The following is a 19,577-nucleotide window of genomic DNA, read 5'->3' on the forward strand; positions in this document are numbered from 1 at the left end:
TTATGACATTCAAATCATACCAGTATTATTTTGTAGCTTGTGTTGTATATATTTTTTTGCATCTCTTTTGTAGAAGAGGAAAAAGCAAATGGGTTCAGAAAAACCGAGCAAGAAGCACAAGGAGTTCAAGTTTTAGGACACTTTATTGATTGCTACTTTGAAATGTAACATGGAGTTGTAAATAGTTATTGTCATGTACATACTTGGACGATTTTCATGCCATTAAACTTCAAATCATTTTTACACATTCGTTCACTGAGGATTATGATGCAATGCAATCCAGTGTGAATATTTTATTTGTATTCTTTTTTACCACGGACAATGCTGATAGCAGTAAAAGTAAGTCATGAAAGGTTTGGCCTGACGTCGATAACTTTTAAAGAGGTAGGACGTCTCGGTTGTGGGTATTGTTGATATCCTGGCTGAGGAATATGTTGATATGGTGCTACTGGTCTAGCAGGCTGGCCACCATAATACCTGCCAACAAAAAACGGGTGTTTTACATAAACCAAATATGAATTTACTTGTACCATCAGCCTCATAAATTTAATATAAATGACTTGTATATCAGACAAACACTTATGTGGAAGATCTCGGTCAGAACATGAATTTTTATACAGTTCGTTCAATACGCTTGGGTTAGTTTAGCGCAAGGTCTATGCTCTATGATAACCTAAAGATCATGAAACTCTAAAACATATCGATTAAACAGTGTAATTTGTAACACTACCAAAACTAGATTAATTGCTGTAGTGATGAAGCATTATCAACCACAAGCACCGTGAACTTGTATCGCTAAATAAAAATAAATAGTTACTTTTTAATCTTTTGACAAGTTTGGCAGTAGATTTGCTGGGTGGTAAATAGTTAAAGCGGCTGACTATTTTTCACCAAACTTTGTCGCACAATCATCCCAATCATATATGGTACTTACTGTTGCTGGTGAGGCATTGATGGTGGGTGGGGTGCAGTAGGTGGATGAGGTGCTGCAGGTGCCTGTGAGTAATACTGCTGCCCAGCTTGTGGATATACAGAGCCTGGTGGTTGGCCAGGTAGCGGGGGTGCATGATAAACCTGTGATACTTGAGGATATCCTGGTGGAGGTGGATAGCCAGGTTGTGGAGGCACTGATGAAACGGCTGGCTGCTGAGCCATGACCTGTAAGATATTGAAAATGTCAATAAACGATAAGAAGCTTTCTACACACCTTTTGTATGATATGCACATTTATGTATTTTAAAAACAGGTAGCGATTTTGAAGGCTTAAAAAATTGACTTGATTTAATTCTCATGAAATTAAATTCCGAATTCTTTTGCATCAGGTCATGTAAGAACCGATTCAATTCAGTATTTAAATACAAAACACCCTAATTCAATTCTCTAGTCTTTGCTATCTCAACCCATTGATTCGATTTACCCAAATAGACAACCAATTCTCTATCAATTCTTACCAAAAATGGACAATAAACCACAATCACTAACTTAACTACGAGCAAAATATTTTTCCCAAGAATTAATGCATTTGACAAATGAAATATTTAATATTTTTTGTAGTTTAATTAAACTGGCTGCAAAAGAAATACGTTTAAGCAGTTTGACTAATACGCAGACACACATTCTCTAATATAAAGATATTGCTGTCAGAAATATCTTAGGTCCAATGTTGAAGAACTTCACTAGTAACAAACGTTTACAATTTTTTTTTCATCCATTTTGAACCAAAAATAAAAACTGAGAAACCGCAATTCTACACTGTGGTTTCTGAGTAAAAAACCAACAGGTTAGTATTTTGGCAAAATTATAACCCAATGTCCCAATGATTTATTGTGGCAAAGTTTTAGGCAAATCTGTTAGCTTTTTGATCTGTGATTAATGTTTTTGTATAGGTACTAACCAAGATGAGTCGTTATAAAGGCTTTCTGTATGGAAATAGTTGAGACAGGAATTCATAAATTATACAAAACAATAATTATGCATGACAATATAAACATAAAAATAAACATACATTTCTGGATAACCATCGTGTATTTGCCTAAAAACATTTTACTATACAGCAATAAAAGTGGCATAAATATGCTCATTGTTATAGAGCTGTACTATATAATATTATTGCGTAGTACGTATTATCGACCAATAAAATACACGCAGTGGTATCGAGGTCTTGTGGAAACGTGTGCGGCTGGCATCATTGAACTGCACTGACATCTTCGTTTCAGCGCACAGCAAATAGCAGATTAGTTTACTTAGGATATCAGTGATGGGTTTTCCGACATTCCGGCAACACAGTAATAATCATATGGGTAGTACTAATGAAGGGTAGTAGTGGTGTATTTTGATTCGAGCTGTTTTGCTTATTGAAAATAAATAACGCAGTCAATTCGTCTATAGTGCCAGTAAAGAACGGACTCAATTCTTATTAATAATATGCGTTGAGTCAATGCAATTCTACAGTAAGTAAAAGATACCAGAGAATCAATTCAGTTCAGTTGTAAATTATGCCTTAAGGCTTGCTCGAGCAAGCATGTTAACTCGAGTCCTCATCTCTGCAAATAGGTAACATAAAAAGAATACCAAAAGCTGCACCTGGCTCCTAAATGAAATATGTGTAATATTTTGAAGGTATAGCCATTTAGCAAAATGCAATTATGGCAACTCAAATTTTTAGTAAAATGTAACGCTATTTTTAAGACTACTACAGTGTGGAATGTTAGAATAAAGAGGAAGGCACCAATAGGTAACCAAATAAAGGTAATTATTGATTACATAAATAACTAGTTAAACGACATTATTTAGTACAATTAGTGGAGAGTTTGCATCTATCAAAAGAAAACAAATATTTTAAAATCGGCTCTGCATTGGTAAAATTGTACTAGATGACGTTGGTACTGCAACACCCACAAAATGAAGGCAGTTATCATCTCATGCAAACTTTAGCATATGAAAGAAGACAACCTCTAGCGACTTCAAACTGTTTGATTACAATGGACCGATGTAATGTACCATGTCCAGTATCCATCTCAGCAATGAGGTAAAGATGGTTAGTAGGAATTGATAAAGTACAATTTTTACAGACAGTAAAAATTTTGTCAGCGCATGAAGCGAGATAAAAGTATGATGATAATGGTATATTATACCTGCGGTGGATATCCTGCAGGTGGAGCATATGAATGTGTTGACACAGCTGCTGCCTGTTGATAGCCGCTGAGCTGACTAGACGCTGTGAGGGATGTAGGAGTAGAAATTGGTGGTGTTTGATGTGATGTCGACTCCGTTCTCTGCATTTTAGTTGCCGGTTGTGACCCTAATAAAGAACAAGTTACCTGCTAAAGAGTTGAAATGCATCGCATATCAGGAAACATTGAAATCTTTACAATTTAGCCTGCTTGTTTATGTTCATTAAAACATTTTATTACTAGTAAGCTGAGAACTACAACTGACAAAAATATTTTACAACATGACCCTTTTTTTAATACAATGCGTAACTCAACCCCAGTTGGCAACTGATTGTTCCAAAGTAACAGACTAAATTAGAAAAAATGTTGTATCGCATCTCCAAACTGTGCTACTTCCTACCAACGTAATCTCTAACAGCGCTATTTAAAGATTATTTACTACAATAGGCTAAATATTCTGTCTATCCCCTCTCCTGTTATGTCAGCTTAACTAATCAAATGTAGCATTAATCTGATTTATCTCGCTCCGATAGGGTTTTCTAAACACAAAATTATATGTGATGCATTACCAGAATCAGACGCTGCCCTTTTATTTGAGTCAGAAGATCTGGCAGAGGAACTGGCAGCACTAGCGGGTCTTGGCTGCTGATTGGGTGCAGCTGTTGAGTAGAAATCTAACACTTGGTGACAAATCGCTAAAACATGAAGGGAGATGTTACAAAAAGGACAACTTCAAAGTTTTACTGCTGAATTTAGTAATAAAATTTAGCTTTATTTACCAGGTCAAGCCGCTCCACTTTTACTCGTAAAAACCTTTTTCATCACCTTTCCAAGATGGCTACTGAAGATGGCTACTTTCCTAAATATGGCTACTAAAATGCTTCATAGGTATTTTACAGAATAGATTAAATGTTTACTCATATTTATCTATAATTTTTTGTTGTAAATTCGAAAAAACATAGTCTTTCATTTTATTTCATCCATATCAACAATCGAACTATTCTTGATCATTCTTATTACTTTAAAAGTAATAAAGGAAAGTATAATACAATGTTTCGTATAAATGGAACGACATGGAACCATACCATGTGTAAATATGTACTAATGTATTAAAGTCGCAACGTTTACAAAAATATTGAACATCACATGTTAGAACTAACTTTAGTTGTCGATACGAGTATTTGCTGAAACATTACATCATATATTGAAGATGGGTGATCAAAATTTGAGCTTTGGTTGTCTAAGAAACTAGCAAAGGGTAAAACACAAGATAGATTTATGAAAGCAATAATAAATGCAGCCACATACATTCTAAGAGATCCATAGAAACGTCAGCAACAAACTGGTCCCACCATTTGCCTTTGTAGCCTTCGGCTTTGCCAATCCAGTCTGTGATCTCATACTTTGATATTCTGCATGAGAGGTCTGTGAGAGCTATGGCTATAATTTCAGGCTCCCATTGTATACAAAGTGTGGTACACAGGCTAAAGAGTAGAGTACAAGCTAGGATTAGTTAGAGATCAAATTAAGCTAATATAACAGTAAGAAACAAGTGTTAGGCAAGCAGAAACTGAAGATAACCAAAAGACCAACTTAGCTATACATAAAACAATACATAGAGCCTATACATAACCATGGTGAAAAGACTACAAACACGTTGAACAGGATATGTTATTCAAAGGATACTAAAACTATGATATTTGTTAAAACTACTTTTTATGACATACAGTAAAACTACTACTTACAAAATTAATTTGAAAAAGTTACACATTTTACCCTGATAAAGCCTGAATCCGCTCTAAGCGCCCACAAAACTAGGACCTAATATTTGTAGATTATACGTAATGATTAAAACCTGGAACAAACACATGCAAGAATTCTATTACTGCATAACAAATAGACAAAGTGATCACAGAAAGAAAAAAACAAGAGTAATAACGAATAAAAACCGTGAATAGTACGTTTACCTTTGGCATTGGTCGATACGACTAGGTTGAGCAAAGACCTCGCGAAGTGGGAGAATGATGAGTAAAAGTTATAACAAGTTAGAAATAAAGACTAGATCATGAATGAAAACAAAGACTTGGTGTTGACTGACTTATGCTAGCATATGAAACTGAGTGAGAGACGCATTGCACGTCATAACCGCAGGAAAAAATTGGGTCAAAATACGAAACAAAGAAACGGGCAAAATACAAAAGGTTTTTCTGCCTTACGCATCTAGACATATCCTTCGCAAGCCAGAGCAATATTTCTACGAAAGACATTTTGGAACTTGCAAATTTCATAAGTAGAGTTTCTACTGTATTAATAAGTTAAGTTTAACCCTGACACTTATTCCCGATATACTGCAAGTACAGCAAATATGAAGCCATGTAGAACACCCAGTTTAAATTTTAAACAAAAAGCACTGAAGGAAACCACAACTTAAATTTATGAAAACAACGAGTACATAAATGAAACTAAATTGAACCAGATTCAGTATCAGATGTGACCTTTATAAGACCTTTATAATTACAAGCTTGTAATCCGACACAAATAACACAGAAGAGTGATGACGAAGATTAACCACTAGACCCAAGGGGTGATAGTAACATAAAGTATTACAACTGAAAGTAAAATATGAGCTGTGCAATGTTGTTTTAAACCCATCAATAATTGTGGAAACTTTTAAACCTGAAAACTGTTGAATAAAGGCAAATTGAGATTCGCCAAAGTATACATGTTAATTTATATAGGTCTGCACTGACATATATGTATTCCATATAAATGTACTCACCTGTATGAAATATATAGGTGTGCTGATGTAAATATAAAACATGCGATAATAATATTTATATTTTGAATTGTTTTTAACTTGTTTGTCAGTTTCAAATCTGAAGGACATGCGAGTTATTTTCAAGTCCGGAAAAGAAATTCAAAATCCTGCATTCAAGCTAGAGTATTTCAAAACAATGCAAAATTAGTATTTTATGTGGATTTGAAAGTGACATTTAAATATGAACTTACGCCAAGTCTTAAAAGGTTTCATCAGAAAGTATCAGTATTTTTCTATTATTTGCGATTGTTTTTGATGTTTGAGGTGATCTGACTGCGACAATGTTTTAAGAAAAATCGACAAAACTTGATCGAGGTCAAATGCTCAGATCAAGTGAAAGTACGATTATGACATCTATAGTTGCAAAAATACCGACAGCAAAGAGACACATAATGCTGCAACTTGAACACAGTAGCCGATATCAATTATCGCAACGAGTTATTTCAGCATGTATTTTTATTCTGAGAGTTTAAAGTTTAGGCAGTTTTAATTTTGAAACACCCTGATAATCAGATCACCTCAAACATCAAAAACAATCGAAAATTATAGAAAAATGCTAATATTTTCTACACAATCTACTAAAATTTTGTGGAAGTCCATCTTTAAAAGATTAAAATTCAAACTTGAAAAGAATTATAAAATTAAAAAGTTATATGCTAGCAATACAAGTATATTGTCAAAGATTTCAACAGTGGCCACTAAACACAACCAGCATTAAGAAAAGACATGTGTATTATAGAAAGTAGATAAACAGTTTTATAAATAATACTGGTAAAACCCAACCAATCACCAACATGAAATACTAGAAATTACGAATGGTGTTGATAACCATCATGTCAAGTACCATGTTGCCATCACAGACCTGTCGTTAATGAATGTCCAGCCCATCTGTACAACCTTCTCTATTTTAGATCTGTCTCCAAGAAATGTTTTTGCGTATCTCAGCATAAACTTGTACGGGTGATCAACTTGCAAGTCAAACTTGATAGTTTTCAAAAGAATCCTCTCCAGCGTCATAAGGGCTTCCTAAACACATTGTTTCAACTCTCATATAGCATGTCATAAGGTCTTCCTAAACACAATGTTTCAACTCTCATATAGCATGTCATAAGGTCTTCCTAAACACAATGTTTCAACTCTCATATAGCATGTCATAAGAGCTTCCTAAACACAATGTTTCAACTCTCATGTAGCATGTCATAAGAGCTTCCTAAACACAATGTTTCAACTCTCATATAGCATGTCATAAGGGCTTCCTAAACACAATGTTTCAACTCTCATATAACATGTCATAAGGTCTCCCTAAACACAATGTTTCAACTCTCATGTAGCATGTCATAAGAGCTTCCTAAACACAATGTTTCAACTCTCATATAGCATGTCATAAGAGCTTCCTAAACACAATGTTTCAACTCTCATGTAGCATGTCATAAGAGCTTCCTAAACACAATGTTTCAACTCTCATATAGCATGTTATAAGAGCTTCCTAAACACAATGTTTCAACTCTCATATAGCATGTCATAAGAGCTTCCTAAACACAATGTTTCAACTCTCATGTAGCATGTCATAAGAGCTTCCTAAACACAATGTTTCAACTCTCATATAGCATGTTATAAGGTTTTCCTAACCACATGTTTTCAACTCTCATGTAATAAGTCAAAAGTTTATGATTTTATCATGAAAAGCAGTACAAATAAATACATATGTATGTATAGTCAATTATGAGTCGATACGCTGGTATCTTTTACATCATGTAAAATTGAAATGACTTGACGCATCCTACCAGTAAGAATTGAATTGATTCTCTACTGTCATCATAGACGAAATGACACGATTCTTCATTTTTCAATAAGTACCGGGGTACAATGCTTTTCTTTATAACTACCATCTCAGTATCTCTATGATTAGTAATATTTTACTGCGTTGACGGAAAACCCATCACAAACCGTGATATCCTATTAAGCCAATCAGTTAATCGTAAGTGCAGTTCAGTAATGCCAGCCAGAAACGTTTAATGTTTTTATAAACCTCGATATCACCGCATATGTTTTATTTGTCGGTAATATGTAATATTATTTATGTATATACATATATAGGATATATATATATACCTTAGGATCAGCGCCAAAGACTTCTGGAATGGCATTCTCGGCAATCAGCCCATTTTCCTGTATTTGTTTAAACAGATCTCTAGCCTTTTTGGGAGTTTCCTCCACCTTACCAGCTAGATAAAGGCACGCTGATGCTATTGCCTGTAAAAGAAGCCAATCGAAGTCTGTAGAACTTAAAAGGCCAACATATATGCTGATAGTGCAAATATTAGTAATGTTAGTAATACAAGGTGAATACCATACTCACATATCTATGGTATTCTTTAAAAGAATGGTACATATAAAACCGATGAAAGTATACTGTGCCTGTAGCCAGAGTGATGTATCTCCTGACATGTCTTATTAAGGATGACAACATTGAAACATATCGCTAGGGCTAAGTTCTACATGTATGTGTTCACACCGCAGTGGCATTGCATTGCACATTCCTTTTTACCTGACTCTAAATATTTTAATTATTAAATTATAAAAATTCTAAATATTAAGTTGTGATTGCAACTTTAAGAAGGGCAGAATATAACCATCACGTAAGGATGCTCAACTGACCAAAATGACTAGAAAAACAACTAATAACTTTGTCAGCTTACAGTAAAAGTAACACGTAGGGTTGACCGAATACAAGGATTTGTCTGGAATGAAGCCTATCACAGTGTTACTAAATAGCAGAGTACTATTCATCGTATCATAGGCAGCTCCGTGATGATTTCCATAGTGATCAGATAGATGTAGAAAAAAAAGAAAAACTGAGAAAACTTTGTCTTGCAGCGATGCACTGTAAAGTATGGTTGTATGAATATTACCGTACTTTACCATACATTTTATCCCTCTATGGATAATTATGACCATGGATTAGAGGTTTCTGAATCTCTGTTGACAAAGTACTCTAACGGGCTATCAACCGTGCCCAACAACCCACTTCATAGCTATACTCCACACATAAAAACTACGAAACACACCAGATACATGTATAGACATCATGCTCGTATTATATCTAGGCCATCCTTATATTTTAAGAATTTATTTTTTTAAATATTATTAACATTCTACGCTATTATTTTTCCACACGGTTAAATTTGCTTTTATCGGCATTGGCCGGTAAAATAAGTTCAGATTAAAGGATACAGCTTTAGTTTTTGCCCTAGTGTGCTGATGAACTTAGAGCCCTCCGTTCGATATCTCGTCTCTGTCGCATTATCTATTCCTACTTTTGATGATGGGCTGTTTTTTATTTCATTCAAGTCCCAATACCAGTCTTCCATCTAAAAATAATTAATAATAAGAATCAACATTATCAGAAATCTTAAAATAAACTAACACAAAATTAGTATTCACATTCAGACATAATGTGAAAGCTAAAACATTTGTAAAGTAAATTTGTCCTTTACAGGTTGTAATAAATATAATATAATTTTGAATCAGCAACACCCATGTTCCACTTATTTTCTAGTTACTAGTAGATTAGCAATATACAATAAATCATGCAAGTTCGTATTGGCTATGGGCTGAGATCAACCACTAATTGGTGTCATTGGAGGCCGGCTGTCAGTGTTGAGTTTGGGGCATTGTTTGTTGCCCGGCTGTTTGGCGGTCACGTGCTGACAGCCCTTGTGCTGCCTGGACGCGATTGGCTGACTGGGGTGGTACCATGATCTGTCAGCCAATGAGTCCGGTCCGCACCGTCAATTTTTATGTCACCTTGGCGCGCTCTGTCAATACCGGTTAATAGGTTTGAAATATCACTAGAAATCAGTCGGTACAAATTCTACATTTACAATTTTACCTAATTTTCTAAATGTTGCTGCAATTTAAACCTATAAGAGAAGAGAGAATTAAAGGTATGGATTTTATAGCAATATATTATATCAACAGTTGTGTACCTTTTATTACTCATTATTACATATTTTTACCCCATTCAATCTAAAGCATTATGTAATCACAATGTATTACACTATTTTAGATTCCACGGTGTCAATCAATAAACAGCAGTGAAAATTAATAACCTCTCCAAGCTTCGAAATTGCAGTAGCCTACAACAATCTTTGAACAATCTATTAGATCATAAACTGAACCTCCATTTCCTAAAAGCATGACGAAATTTGCTACAGTGAAATCTTTACTCGCTTAAACACTACGCCCTACGGAGGTTCAAACCATTCTAAGTAAAAGTAAGCTGGACGATACGGAAAGCTAACGTAACAGTCCTGAAAGTTCTTGGCATACAGTTCTGATTGATCGAACTGCCAGATGGCAAAGTCATAAGGAAAGCGTCGTCAATTTCAGCGCTCTCACCTACAGGCTGCAAACTAAGTCAGCATAAAACAATAGTCTTTGTATTACACTGGACGTAATCAGTGATACAAACACACGAACAACCGTCAAAACCTTAGAATCGTCTTTGTATTACACTGGAAGAAGTCAGTGATACAGACGCCACACGCAAACTAAGTCAGCATAAACAATAGTCTTTGTATTACACTGGACGTAACTAGTGATACAGACACACGAACTACCGCCAAAACTTCAGAATCGTCTTCGTATTACACTGGAAGCAGTCAGTGACACAGACGCCACACAGACTTTAGTAGTAAAGTTCAAGCAAAGTCCAATCTACCGTTAAAGTGCTCTCAGCATCAGCTAAGTATCTATATAGAATAAGCCTACTAAGTTTATTACGTAGACTAATGACAATTATAACAGGCTGTAGATTTAAACAGACAATTCAATAGTTAGAGCATCGCCTCGTTAGCCAATATAGGGAGTAAAATTACTTGCTGGCCTAAACTTATACCGTAAATATATGGTGATTAAACTGTTATTTTGTATTACCAAGATAGTAAGATTTTGTTTTCTGACTACACCTTTTTTATCACTGCTTGTAAACTAGCTGGCGTTGACAGAGTGCCCTTGGGTGACAGGTTGGTAGTCGCTGTTTCTGGGCTTGCCTGGCTGGTAGGTTTGGTATTACTTCTGTGGTCCCGTCGTGCCTTGGCGGCGCCGGTGCTGTTGGCTTGTGTCGTGCGGGCATCTGGGCGCGAGCGTGTTGCATTCTCGGACTGTTCAGCTGGGTCTAGTTACATTGAATGGTGGTTGAGCTCAGCTTATCGCCATTAACAATATCATCGAAATAAGTATAGTCATGACAAATTCCAGTAGCGATAGTGACAGCAAGTCACACAAAATAGGTCCGGCTAGTGGGCCTGAATTCGCAGAACAATCAAGTAGCGCAGTCAGTGCTGAATCTAAGGCCATTGATAGCAATTCTGAGAAAAAACATCAGAGAAAATCAAATCGAGATAAAAAGCTAGCTTTAAAAGCTAAAGAGAACAAAGTTATAGAGTTATCACAACTGCTGGTCAAAACCATAAGTAAGCAGTTGGAAGAGAATGAGAATTTTTTGGGAGAAGCTGATGCCCCTCCAGACGATCGTGTAGATACATTTATGTCGTTAGTAGAGCAATGTACTATTTCTGTTACTGATATTTTTACCGAAATAAAGGTACTCAGTGATAATAAAGTAAATCCAACCACACAAACTCTGTTTGATCAATTCATTGCCGATATAGAGCTAGTGCAAAACTATTACAGTCAACGCAAAGAATCAGAGCTCAAGCTAGATGAGGAGCTAAAAAAAGCTGAACAAGCTGTAGAAGAAGCCAAGAAGAAATTACAAGAAGAGATGGAAGAGTTGGAAACTCGCATGACCGCCCGGCGCGAAAGACTACAGGAGAGGTACAAAAGGTTAAACACCGAGCAGACGACACTCACCGGACAAAATTCTTCACAGAATAGTCCACCAGTAATTGCCGCACCTCCCACGAGATTTACAGATCCAGCACAAGCTACTCAATCAACCTCTCCACAGGCTGTTCTTCAACAGCATCCGACATGGCCCAAGAAAACGAGTGACTCTTTTACGAGAGACACAATTCCTGACCGTTTTGATGCAGATTCCAGACAATCAACACAGGGAGACTATCAAGCGTCTCATCTGGCACAGGAAATCACAGAGCATATGCACGTATCATTACTTGCTCCACCTGAGCCGAATGTGTTCTCGGGAGATCCCTTGGAATACGCTGACTGGCGAGTAGCCTTTGATAGTCTCATAGACTATAAACGAGGACCTCCCATAGAGAAGCTCCATAGACTAAAGAAATATGTAAGTGGCAATGCCAAAGAAGCCATATGTGGCTACTTCAGACTTCAAACAAAAGGTGCGTATGAAGAAGCCTTAGCTACGTTACACGAGGAGTTTGGTAGGGAGGATCTGGTAGAGAACAGCTTCCGGGACAAATTGGAAGGCTGGCCCAGAATCGCAAATAGAGATCATGACGCCTTAAAGAAATACTCATATTTCCTTAAGCAGTGCCTTGCTGCACAAAGAGTCATGCCCAACCTTCAAGCGCTCAACGACAAACGAGAAAACAAGAAGTACATAAAGGTTTTACCAGCTTGGCTGGTGAACCGCTGGACTTACTACGTCACTGACAAAGAAGAAAAGAAAGGATTTCCACCATTCTCTAAATATGTGGAGTTCATCTCTCATGAAGCAAGGGTGTCAAGTAATAATCTTCGAGCCACAGAAGATGTTCAACCTCACCCTAAACCTACTCCTCCAAAAAGAGAGAGGGTTCGCAACTTACGCTTAAGCGCCAGTAAACCGAGTGACTGTACACACTGCCAGAAAGGTACACACTGCCAGAAAGGTACACATCCTGTGGCAGAGTGCAGATTATTGGCAGCTAAAAGTGAACCGGAAAAAGAAAGGTTCATCAAAGAAAACAGGCTATGCTACGATTGCTTGAAGTCTAATCACCTCAACAAAGCTTGTCAAAATCGAGCAACTTGCACTAAATGTGGTAAACGTCACCCAATGGTCCTTCATAAAGATTTCCAAACCACGCAAAAAACATCTAGCAAGACCGAGACTGGTGCATCTCGAACCAAACCGTCGACAGAGAAGCCCATCGGTGAAACCAAGAAAAGCGTACACACTGTAAAACAAGGGAAGGGATCTAATCTGCTCAATATGATAGTGCCAGTCTATGTATCATCAGATAAAAGTGAACAGCTTGTCTATGCATTATTAGACACACAGTCTGACGCCAGCTTTATAACTTCTAGTCTGGCTAGTCAAATTGAACCCAGTTACACCACATAGAAAATCACAATGGCCACACTGCACGGAGAGACAACACAAAGACTTAACCGCTACACCATTAGCGTTAGAGGTTATGGCTTACAAGACGCACAAAGGGTAGAAGTACGAGCTTACGAACAAAGTACAATACCGTGCAATAGAAATCAGATACCCAACAAAAAACATGTATCAGATATTCCACATCTGAAACACTTACAGCAAGAGATTCCCCCAGAAATGGATATGATATACCCGTTGGTATTCTTATCGGAGTAGACTGCGCTACAGCCCTTGCACCAAGAGAAGTCATTCTTGGAGAAGAGGGAGAAACATTTGCCATGCGTACAGTGTTTGGGTGGACCCTATGTGGTGAAGTGAAGAAACTTCCAACCAAGCATACAGTACACAGTATCCAATCAACTCAATCAAGCACAGAACGCTGCGAAACAATCAAAGGAGCATTACAGACCGATTTAACATCTCTTGAGATTCTAGAGAAAAGCTACGCTAAAATCAAAAACCCACTGGAAGATGCTAACTGTCTCACCAACACAAAGATGTCACAGAATGACAAACAGTTTTTACGAATCTTAGAAACAGGAGCTAGAAAATTGGAGAATGGATCGTGGTGCTTTCCGCTGCCATTCAAAGATGAAACGCTGTTGCCTAACAACCGAGCTCAAGCAGAGAAAAGGTTTGAGCAACTAGCAAATAAGCTCAAAGGAGATGCAACATACAAAGAATATGATCAGTTTATGAGAGAAATGATCGATAACGGGCACGATGAACTTGAACCTGATGAACCCGTTAACGGAAAAACATGGTATATCCCTCATTTTGGGGTGCGTCACCCCAGAAAGGATAAATGGCGCGTTGTGTTTGATGCCAGCGCAATGTACAAGGGTCAATCGCTTAACGACCAGCTACACACAAGACCCGACATGATGAATAGTCTGGTAGGAATCCTCCTACGATTTAGAACAAAACGAATCGCTATATCATGCGACATCGAAAAAATGTTCTACAACTTCTTTGTAACAACAGACCACCGAGATTTTTTACGTTTCCTGTGGAAGGACGCTAACGATAGTATGGCCAACCCTCAGGAATACAGAATGAATCGACATCTATTTGGTGCAACTTCTTCTCCTGGGGTCGCCACCTTTGCATTACGAAAGATCGCGAAAGAATGCGAAGAAGAAATGCCAATAGCTAGTAATTTCATTCTAGAGGACTTTTATGTCGACGACGGCATAACAAGTGTAGACACAGTAGAAGAAGCAGCAAACCTCATTCAAAACGCCATAGAGATATGTGGAAGAGCCAATCTACGCCTTCACAAGTTTCTAACCAACAACCGCGAAGTATTAGCCAACATACCAGCATCAGAAAGAGTAAAGGAAGCCCAAAATCTGGATTTATTCAGAGACAAACTGCCCACTGAGAGGACCTTAGGCTTAGAGTGGTCGGTAGAAAATGACACAATACAATTCCAAAACAGCATGAAGTCTATGCCATCTACTAGAAGAGGGATCCTATCGGTCATATCACAACTTTACGACCCATTAGGGTTGCTAGCACCATTCATCCTTAAAGGACGACAAATATCTCAAAAGGCCCGTGGAGAAAAAGGCGAGTGGGACGCAGAGGTTTCGCCAGAACTGAAATCCGATTGGGAAAATTGGAAAAAGGAGCTAAGCAGACTTGAGAGCGAAAAATTGAAAGATGCGTCGTACCGAAAGAATTTGGCTGCGTGACGCAAACCGAGATACACCACTTCAATGATGCAAACCTCAACAGTTACGGAGCCTGTTCGTATGTGAGGCTGGTGAACAACCGCAAGGAAGTCCACACAGCACTGTTGATGGCCAAGTCACGAGTGGTTCCTCTCAAGCAAATAACAGTTCCAAGATTGGAGTTGCAGTCCGCCGTCGAAGCGGTCAAACTCAGCTCCATAATGAAGGCGGAATTGAAAGTTAACATAGACAACGAATTTTTTTGGTCAGACTCAGCAATAGCTTTGGGCTACATCAAGAATAGTGAGGCTCGGTACCACATATTTGTAGCAAACAGGGTAGAAGTTATTCGAAAGAATTCTAAAGTCGAACACTGGTTCCACATACCTGACAAGGAAAATCCAGCTGACATCTTGTCGAGGGGCACAAGCCTCCTTGAATTGTTACAGTCTACTTGGTGGTCTGGACCAAAATTTCTGCGTAACTTGGACATCGCAGTGTACCTGGATGATAAGACAGGCAACGAGACCACAGCTGTAAACGATCCCGAAATCAAAAAGCCTAAGAACATTCTTAGCACAAACATCAACGTTGACAGTTTGGCTCCTTGTTTTGAGGGATTCAGTTCTTGGTCGAGACTGGGTCAAGGCTATAGCAAATGCAAGAAAGATGCTGAGCGCCAGAAGCTTGAGTAAACCTGATTTATTGCCAGCAGATACGCTACAGGCCGAAATCATCATAATCAAACTGGCACAATCTCAAGAGTGGAGTGCAGATATAAAACAGCTGTCTAAGTCAAAAGAAGTACACAAAGGGAGCAGCCTTCTAAATCTGAGGCCATATTTGGATGAAGACGGACTACTCCGCGTTGGTGGGAGAGTTCAACACTCTCTAGCGCTGACAGACAATGAAAAACACCCAATACTCATACCGAAAGCATCCGCAATCCCCAAATTACTTGTGACACACTTCCATAAAAAATACACCATCAAGGACTGACCACTACCGTTGGCGCAATAAGAGGCGCCGGATACTGGATTACGGGTGCAAGTAAACTTGTGGGAAGCATCATACACAAGTGTGTCCAATGCCAAGCTGCAAGAGGTCCACCAATAACACAACTGATGGGAGATTTACCCCAAACTCGTGTGGAGCCATCCCCACCGTTTACTCACGTCGGAGTAGACTGCTTTGGTCCATACACGGTGACAGACAGACGTACCGAGCTGAAACGCTGGGGTCTGCTTATAACGTGTATGTACTCCAGAGCGGTGCATATTGAAATATTGGAGGTAATGTCAGCTGACAGCTTCATCAACGCCATAAAACGTTTCATATGCATAAGAGGAGGCATTAAGACAATATACTGTGACAATGGTACCAACTTCGTTGGTGCGGACAACGAATTGACAAAAGATTTTGAGACAATGAACTGTACACTGAAGGCGGCATTGAAGGACGAGATGATTGAATTCAAATTTAACGCGCCTGGTGCTAGTCATGCAGGCGGTGCATGGGAGCGCCAAATTCGAATCATAAAAGGAGTGCTCAATGGAATGATAACCACATACAAAGGTAGGATGACCACAGAATCATTAAGAACAGCGTTCTATGAATCGATGAGTACGGTAAACAGTCGTCCACTCACTGTGGACAACCTTTACAAACCAAACGAAATAGTAATCACACCAAATCATCTAATTATGATGAAACCTAGGCAAGCACCATTGCTGCCTGGAGAGTTCGACAAGCAAGAAATCTACGGTAGGAAGCAGTGGAGAAAGGTACAGATGTTTGCCAAGGAATTCTGGACCGAATGGAAAGCCGGATACATCGCGAATATAACCAAGAGGCAAAAGTGGACACAAGTAAAGCGACAAATACAAACAGGAGACTTGGTGCTCATCGTTGATGATTTCCAACCGCGCAATCAGTGGCTCACGGCAATTGTCGAAGACACCATTAATGAAAAGAACGAGTTACCCAAAAGAGCCAAAGTTAGAGTCGCAAGTCGTTACCTAGACAAATCCGGAAAGAGGCTAGAAAAGGCCACCGTACTGGAACGCCCCATACAGAAATTGATTCTGCTCCTTCCGTCTGAATCAGAATAGTCATTTTGTAGCATTACAGCAGAGTACATTGTAGTTAGCATCATATTTTCATAGTAGCTAGTAGTAGTAGTCTAAGTTCTGTTTTGTTTTGGGTATCGTATCCACATTTCTTAGAATATACATTTTTGCGTATCTTTAGCATTAATATGTTTATCGTCTCATTAATTTTTCGTTATTATAGCAAAATTAGGTGGGAGTGTAATAAATATAATATAATTTTGAATCAGCAACACCCATGTTCCACTTATTTTCTAGTTACTAGTAGATTAGCAATATACAATAAATCATGCAAGTTCGTATTGGCTATGGGCTGAGATCAACCACTAATTGGTGTCATTGGAGGCCGGCTGTCAGTGTTGAGTTTGGGGCATTGTGTGTTGCCCGGCTGTTTGGCGGTCACGTGCTGACAGCCCTTGTGCTGCCTGAACGCGATTGGCCGACTGGGGTGGTACCATGATCTGTCAGCCAATGAGTTCGGCCCGCACCGTCAATTTTTACATCACCTTGGCGCGCTCTGTCAATACCGGTTAATAGGTTTGAAATATCACTAGAAATCAGTCGGTAAAAATTCTACATTTACAATTTTACCTACTTTTCTAAATGTTGCTGCAATTTAAACCTATAAGAGAAGAGAGAATGAAAGGTATGGATTTTATAGCAATATATTATATCAACAGTTGTGTACCTTTTATTACTCATTATTACATATTTTTACCCCATTCAATCTAAAGCATTATGTAATCACAATGTATTACACTATTTTAGATTCCACGGTGTCAATCAATAAACAGCAGTGAAAATTAATAACCTCTCCAAGCTTCGAAATTGCAGTAGCCTACAACAATCTTTGAACAATCTATTAGATCATAAACTGAACCTCCATTTCCTAAAAGCATGACAAAATTTGCTACACAGGTATATAAAAACAGTTAAAACTCTGAAAACCCTAAAAAAATATACATGAACAATTAATTGCTGAATGAGTGTTTTATAGAGCTGGATTTGGTAAAAGCCATGTTGCTACATTGCAACCAGTTATATATTATTGACCAGTAAAACCCAAAAACAGAATAATCTGCATGATCAAATTAACATCTATCCATAAATGTGACATTATACCATGAAAAATGGTTTCTGATGAAAAATGTGGTGGTGAATGCTTAACACTAAACAATCCTCAGTTCTTAACCCTGAACAACGAACTGACCATTAAACAAACAACACAAATAATTTTCTATATTTACTGTACGTTTAATCAGATTTTTTACATGAAAATAACTGAATAATAAACCCAACAATGTTACGATATTCAATATTCCCCAGCATTGTTGTTGTGCGCTTATATGTATGTTCGTATGCACTTATTCTGGGAAATAAAACACCACTTCCTGTCATGGATCTTAACATGGTGGCAGCGTGGTCCATTTTCATTGCTATTATTAGTAGTTTAAATCGATAAATATTTCTTTAATCTCAAGTTTAGCTGTATCATAATCGACCAGAAAATGTCTCAACTACCCGCACCAAAGGAATCCGACTATTCCCGACCCGATGACTTCACTGACTGGCTAAAACGGTTGAAATTGTGCAGAATCGCCAGCAGACTTGTAAATAAGGATGAGAATGTTCAAATCGCAATGTTACAATCGCAAAGTATACAATGGGTGGAGACAGCCAGCAACTCTATGACACCTTTTCATTTACCAAGGAGGAAGACAAGGACAATTTTTATGTAGTAACTAAAGCTTTTCAGGACTACTCCACCCCTGAGCGCAACACGATTCATTTGAGAAGGCAGTTTCATGCTAGAAACCATAGACCAGACGAATCCATTGAGAATTTTGTCAGAGATATATCGACTAAGCAAGCACTGTAATTTTGGGTCAGAAAGAGACAATTCTTTAAGAGATAGGCTAGTAGTAGGAATTATTGACAAAGAACTATCTGCTAAACTTCAACTTGAAGACACTTTCGATCTTGCCAGCGCAACATCAATCTCCAAACAACACGAGCTTGTCAAATAAGAAATTTCGACCCAGGTTTCTGTGGAAGCACTCGCACACAGTCATTACAATCACAGTTTCTGAGACCACGAAAAGCTGCATGAGAATAATACAAACAACCGGCGCAACAATAACTTCTGCAACTATTCCGGAGCAACCGCTGCCCAATCTCACACCATCACCAACTGTAACAACTGTGGGAGTAGCCATCAACGCCGACAATGTCCTGCATATGGCAAACAATGCCATAACTGCAAAAAGAACAACCACTTCTCAAAAGTATGTAAGGTGTAGGCGCAATCCAATGCCGAATCAGAGAACTGCATCAGAAATCGTCAACGAGAGTCCGCCAAGTGATGACAACAACGTATTTTACCTGAATGCCATAACTAACATAACCGATAACAATGATCCATGGTTTGTGAGTATAGTTGTAAACGATTGCACTGTGAAATTCGAAGTTGAAACTGGGGCAGATGTGACC

At 38.1% G+C, this 19,577-nt stretch overlaps 6 protein-coding genes across 6 annotated transcripts in view; 5 read left to right on the forward strand and 1 right to left on the reverse strand.

Annotated features, from left to right (window-relative positions):
• LOC137401148 (splicing factor 3B subunit 2-like) overlaps positions 1-576 on the forward strand; it is a 30,651-nt gene extending 30,075 nt beyond the window's left edge. The window contains exon 21 of the mRNA XM_068087522.1: positions 74-576. Coding sequence (XP_067943623.1) covers positions 74-136 — 63 coding nt within the window. The 3' untranslated portion in view covers positions 137-576. The remainder of the gene's footprint in view (positions 1-73) is intronic.
• Positions 336-9,994, reverse strand: LOC137401149 (cyclin-K-like). The gene is made up of 10 exons (XM_068087523.1): positions 9,971-9,994; positions 9,226-9,362; positions 8,351-8,432; positions 8,104-8,244; positions 6,854-7,017; positions 4,482-4,657; positions 3,743-3,868; positions 3,135-3,301; positions 935-1,158; positions 336-477 (listed from the first exon to the last, which is right to left on the reverse strand). The coding sequence occupies exons 1-10, from the start codon at positions 9,992-9,994 to the stop codon at positions 345-347; spliced, it is 1,374 nt and encodes a 457-aa protein (XP_067943624.1). The 3' UTR covers positions 336-344.
• Positions 9,995-11,239: 1,245 nt separating this feature from the next.
• On the forward strand, positions 11,240-13,264 carry LOC137400524 (uncharacterized). The gene has a single exon (XM_068086849.1). It carries the CDS (start codon positions 11,240-11,242, stop codon positions 13,262-13,264), a length of 2,025 nt encoding a protein of 674 aa, XP_067942950.1.
• A 9-nt stretch (positions 13,265-13,273) lies between these two features.
• Positions 13,274-15,000, forward strand: LOC137400525 (uncharacterized). Its single transcript, XM_068086850.1, has 2 exons — positions 13,274-13,385; positions 13,463-15,000. The coding sequence occupies exons 1-2, from the start codon at positions 13,274-13,276 to the stop codon at positions 14,998-15,000; spliced, it is 1,650 nt and encodes a 549-aa protein (XP_067942951.1).
• A 107-nt stretch (positions 15,001-15,107) lies between these two features.
• Positions 15,108-15,674, forward strand: LOC137400526 (uncharacterized). Its single transcript, XM_068086851.1, has one exon. The coding sequence runs from the start codon at positions 15,108-15,110 to the stop codon at positions 15,672-15,674; it is 567 nt and encodes a 188-aa protein (XP_067942952.1).
• Positions 15,675-16,103: 429 nt separating this feature from the next.
• LOC137400527 (uncharacterized) lies at positions 16,104-17,090 on the forward strand. The gene has a single exon (XM_068086853.1). It carries the CDS (start codon positions 16,104-16,106, stop codon positions 17,088-17,090), a length of 987 nt encoding a protein of 328 aa, XP_067942954.1.
• The last annotated feature ends 2,487 nt before the right edge of the window (positions 17,091-19,577 follow it).

Source organism: Watersipora subatra, chromosome 7 (genome assembly GCF_963576615.1).
Source record: "Watersipora subatra chromosome 7, tzWatSuba1.1, whole genome shotgun sequence".
Lineage (NCBI taxonomy): Eukaryota > Metazoa > Bryozoa > Gymnolaemata > Cheilostomatida > Watersiporidae > Watersipora > Watersipora subatra.

What these genes read in the sequence shown, in the direction of transcription:
- LOC137401149 (XM_068087523.1), bottom strand. Translation starts at nt 9,994, where the DNA reads ATGAGTAATAAAAGGTACACAACT. An exon ending in CTAGGGCAAAAACTAAAGCT is followed by an intron (nt 8,433 to 9,225) that starts GTATCCTTTAAT and finishes AAGACATGTCAG; the next exon opens with GAGATACATCACTCTGGCTA. An exon ending in TGGACATTCATTAACGACAG is followed by an intron (nt 4,658 to 6,853) that starts GTCTGTGATGGC and finishes TCTACTCTTTAG; the next exon opens with CCTGTGTACCACACTTTGTA.
- LOC137400524 (XM_068086849.1), top strand. Translation starts at nt 11,240, where the DNA reads ATGACAAATTCCAGTAGCGATAGTGACAGCAAGTCACACAAAATAGGT.
- LOC137400525 (XM_068086850.1), top strand. Translation starts at nt 13,274, where the DNA reads ATGGCCACACTGCACGGAGAGACAACACAAAGACTTAACCGCTACACC. An exon ending in AGTACGAGCTTACGAACAAA is followed by an intron (nt 13,386 to 13,462) that starts GTACAATACCGT and finishes AAACACTTACAG; the next exon opens with CAAGAGATTCCCCCAGAAAT.
- LOC137400526 (XM_068086851.1), top strand. Translation starts at nt 15,108, where the DNA reads ATGGCCAAGTCACGAGTGGTTCCTCTCAAGCAAATAACAGTTCCAAGA.
- LOC137400527 (XM_068086853.1), top strand. Translation starts at nt 16,104, where the DNA reads ATGGGAGATTTACCCCAAACTCGTGTGGAGCCATCCCCACCGTTTACT.